The sequence below is a fragment of the Nestor notabilis genome, unplaced genomic scaffold, assembly GCF_000696875.1.
Source record: "Nestor notabilis isolate BGI_N333 unplaced genomic scaffold, ASM69687v1 scaffold27735, whole genome shotgun sequence".
NCBI lineage: Eukaryota > Metazoa > Chordata > Aves > Psittaciformes > Psittacidae > Nestor > Nestor notabilis.
The window spans coordinates 6,433-10,115 of NW_009929291.1; the positions used below are offsets into that span (position 1 = coordinate 6,433).

The 3,683-nt window shown below is 43.7% G+C and overlaps 1 protein-coding gene across 1 annotated transcript in view; it reads right to left on the reverse strand.

Annotated features, from left to right (window-relative positions):
- Positions 1 to 806: 806 nt before the first annotated feature.
- PSMC1 (proteasome (prosome, macropain) 26S subunit, ATPase, 1) overlaps positions 807 to 3,683 on the reverse strand; it is a gene marked incomplete at its 5' end in the record, with an annotated part of 8,236 nt that continues 5,359 nt past the window's right edge. The window contains 3 exon segments of the mRNA XM_010014915.1: positions 807 to 953; positions 1,734 to 1,888; positions 3,587 to 3,683. The exon segment at positions 3,587 to 3,683 is cut by the window's right edge and continues 12 nt beyond it. Coding sequence (XP_010013217.1) covers positions 819 to 953; positions 1,734 to 1,888; positions 3,587 to 3,683 — 387 coding nt within the window.

Below are 3,683 nucleotides of genomic sequence, written 5' to 3' on the forward strand. Positions count from 1 at the left end.
TTTTAAGGTTATGCTGCAGAACACCATGTATGTGACTTGTGAATTTCTCTCTGCAGGGTGAAACAGAGCACCTCGAGACCTGGGTTGGTCAGCACCTTGGCCTTAGCAGTACCTGCATCTTACTGTGGACAGTTCTACTACTAGGCTGCAGAACCTCCTACTGTCTTATAGTTCCATTTGGAGACCTCTAACTCAGAGTGGAGAAAATACGTTTGTAACTGTGATCCTTTTGGGGAAAAAAAAAAAAATGAACTGTGTAATATGGCCAACCCAAACCTGTTCATATCTTCAAGAATACTAATGCATGCCAACCTTGCTTTCCTGTAAGCACAAGTGCTAAAGAGAGCTGGTACTTCTAAAGCATATCTGAATGTTTTTAATTAATTTTTATGTATATATGACATAGGACACTGAGAAGGGACTTCAGGCCTAGTTCCTTGGCCCCTAAGAAGAGATACAGAATAGTAATTAAAACTTTAAGAACAGCAGCAATTAGCAGTTGTAAAAGACTGGTGCCTCAAAATGATTGCAAGGTGGGGCCCTTGCCTGCACAGTGTGGTGTGGAGCACTTACATGGCACCGGCACTTCAAGTCTTTCTTACAAAAGCAACAGCCAGTGCCCTGTGAAGAGCAGGTCTTTGTTTCCCAGTAAAACATTTATTTGAATTGAACTGCTTTGGTGGCAGTCTTACACTGACTGAAAACCCCCACCGGCACTTACTTACCCTCTTCACGAATGACAATTAGCCAGACTGGTTTTACATCATAGACATGAACTGTCATCAACACAGAAGGAGTTCTTGGGAGAGACAGGTGACTTAAAGATACAGTCCCTCAGGGGTTCCCTCCTGCTTCTTATAGAGAACGTTCTCTTTAGACTTCTTGAAATCTTCATTTGTTACTTTCATTCGCCGTTCCCTCAGCGCCATCAGTCCAGCTTCTGTGCAAATAGCCTGCAACAGAGAGCAAGAGTAAATCACCATCCCTGCACAGCACGTCCCACCTCAGAGGGCAGCAGAAGCAGCACCTCCACGCTGCTCTGAGTGACTCCAGCAGAAGGGAAGAGTGTTAACAAAACTTGCATTCCGGTGTTTGATACTGTTCAGTAGCACTGAAGCACATAAAACACTGGATAAAGCCAGAAAAGCACATCCTCCTGTGGGCAGAGTAATGCTGCTGTGTCAGAAAAGCACCTTCATAACCATGCTACTTCCGTCCTGTGAGGACATGCACCTCTTGGGTAACAGCAAACTGCATTATCCTTCTGCGTGAGCTGAGAGTAATGCCAGGTGCGGTACACCTCTGGCTCCAGCTACTTCAGAAAAGCAGACTACTTACATCAGAACCTGCTTAATCTACAGCTGCATTTTTAGCTGCTTGCAACTGAACCTATAAGCACAGGATGAGAAGCAGTTTTAAGTAATATTTAAATATCTTGCATCTTTGTGCAAGACTCCTTATTCCCCTTCTAATTTCTACTTTTAAAATGTCATATTTTAACAGGTAACAGGTATGCACTACTCTCAACACAAACTACCTCATCATTATAGGTTTGACAAATTCCCCACATGTAAAGCCAAGTGCATGGCACTCATAAAAGGTATTTTAAAGCCACCCAACTGTTCCCCAGCAACAGAGCCACAGGTCATTAGAGGACAGTTTCAAGTTAGTTTTTGAATGCAGTAAGAATGATATCCAGTTTGTAAGTATAAACAATGGTCATGTACACTGACCTTAATATCTGCACCACTGAGATCATCTTTTGCCATAATCAGCTCATCCAAAGTCACATCATCTGCCAATGTCATCCTGCTTGTGTGAATCTGAAAGATTCGTTTCTTGGTCTTCTCATCAGGTAGGGGGAACTCTATTTTCCTGTCGATACGTCCTGTGCAAAAGGAAAGCTTAGTCTTAGGTTTTTTTTGCACACAGCTACTGGGAAGAGCACAGGAGGAACATCTCAAGGTGGGGCTGACAGCAACTGTTCCTTCACACCACAATCAATCATATCGTAGCATAGAAAGTGAGATCAGACTGTTGGCCATGAGCAGGAAGCTACAGGAGCTGACAGATGCCATGCTGCTGAAAAACCCTGTGTCACTGCAAGTAACAGACACCTTGCCTGGGAAATGCAAACACCCATCCCACATGTGTCATAGTACAGGAAAGGATTAATCAAATACTAGAGTTTTGTAATCAGTTTCATTCTACTCTGAGACGACATTTAGCTCTGAAGTTCATTTTTCTGCCACATTCACATACCCAAAGTAAAACACTGTGGCAGCTTCCTCTCCCTATGTAACCAACATCCTAAAAACCACCCCCCCAGACAAAAAAAAACAAACCCCCAACTGATGGCAGCAGGTTTTGCCTGACGAGCTGTGCTGCGATCCCTTGCCAGATGTTTCCTCTGTGTCAGCAGGGTCTTTGGATGTTCTGGTACCCATTGTTCCAGTTTAATGAGCAATCTTTTTAAAGACATTTTCCATCTCTGGATCATTCGTGGTATTCAGTTTTACAGCATCTTCTCTAAGGGGTTGATGGCATCACGTATAATACCCCAGGAGATCCTACACAACAGCATATCTGTCAGCTGCTAGACATGCCCAGGCTGCTCACGGGATGGTTGTAATTTAAATGCCCAACAGGTGTAGGAAGTTTCCTTCCAACAAGTTTTAGATCGTCTCAGCTTGTCTTTTAATACTGATATAACAGTATTCTGCTCTGTGCTCTAACAGCCCTGGCTTTGATTTGGAACAGTGTGGTGACAAAACCAGACTTCTCTGAAAACCACAAACACACTTCAGCAACTCCATACTGCGGAGGTTTGTCTAAACCCCGTGGGCCTGCAGTCCAGTGAGTGCTCAGAGCAGTTTTTTGACATGTTCATCTTAAATTACCTTTGCTCTCTACCTTGCCTCTATTACCTTAGGAGTATCTTCACAATCTCTTCAATACTTTGGATTTACTTGAGGACCCGTAGGCAAGGCTTAGCTTACTCCCTTCATCTCTGTGTTGCTTTCTACCTTCTGATCGAATAGACCCCAGACGTGTTATGTTTCTGTACATTTTTAGTGGCCATTTCAAAATACTCCATGTGCCTCTTCAAGCTCTTGGCTCAACATTGCTCAACATGCAATACATATGTCAAAATAATGCATTACTTGTCCCCTGAATGACAGCAGCAGGCCAGGTCGGTACAGAAGCAGACCAGCTTCCTGGCATCAAAATCCAGGCCTAAGTTCTGACCTGAACGGTGCTGCCCCACCTCCCCCAGCTGCTGAAGGCAGGAATGAAATGCTGCTGCTGCACCACAGCTTGCCCAAACCGTGACTTAAAATAGGTGTGCCATCTGCATACAAAAGGAGCAACATTCAAATTGGTCTTGCATATGTAAAAGAAATTAACATGTTTCTTCTCTTCCAAAGGTTTTTCTCGCATTTGGAAACTTGTGAATGGGTTGTGATTTTAACAGACATGAGATGGTGAATACAGACAACCCAGTAACTGGCATTCTTTTCACCAGCCCATGTATGACAAGTCCTTTCACAAGAGAAGTGACTTCCCACAGCAGGAAGTCTCTTACCTGGCCTAATTAAAGCTGGATCCAGTGTTTCTATTCTGTTTGTAGCCATGATAACTTTAACATCCCCCCGAGAGTCGAACCCATCCAACTGGTTCAG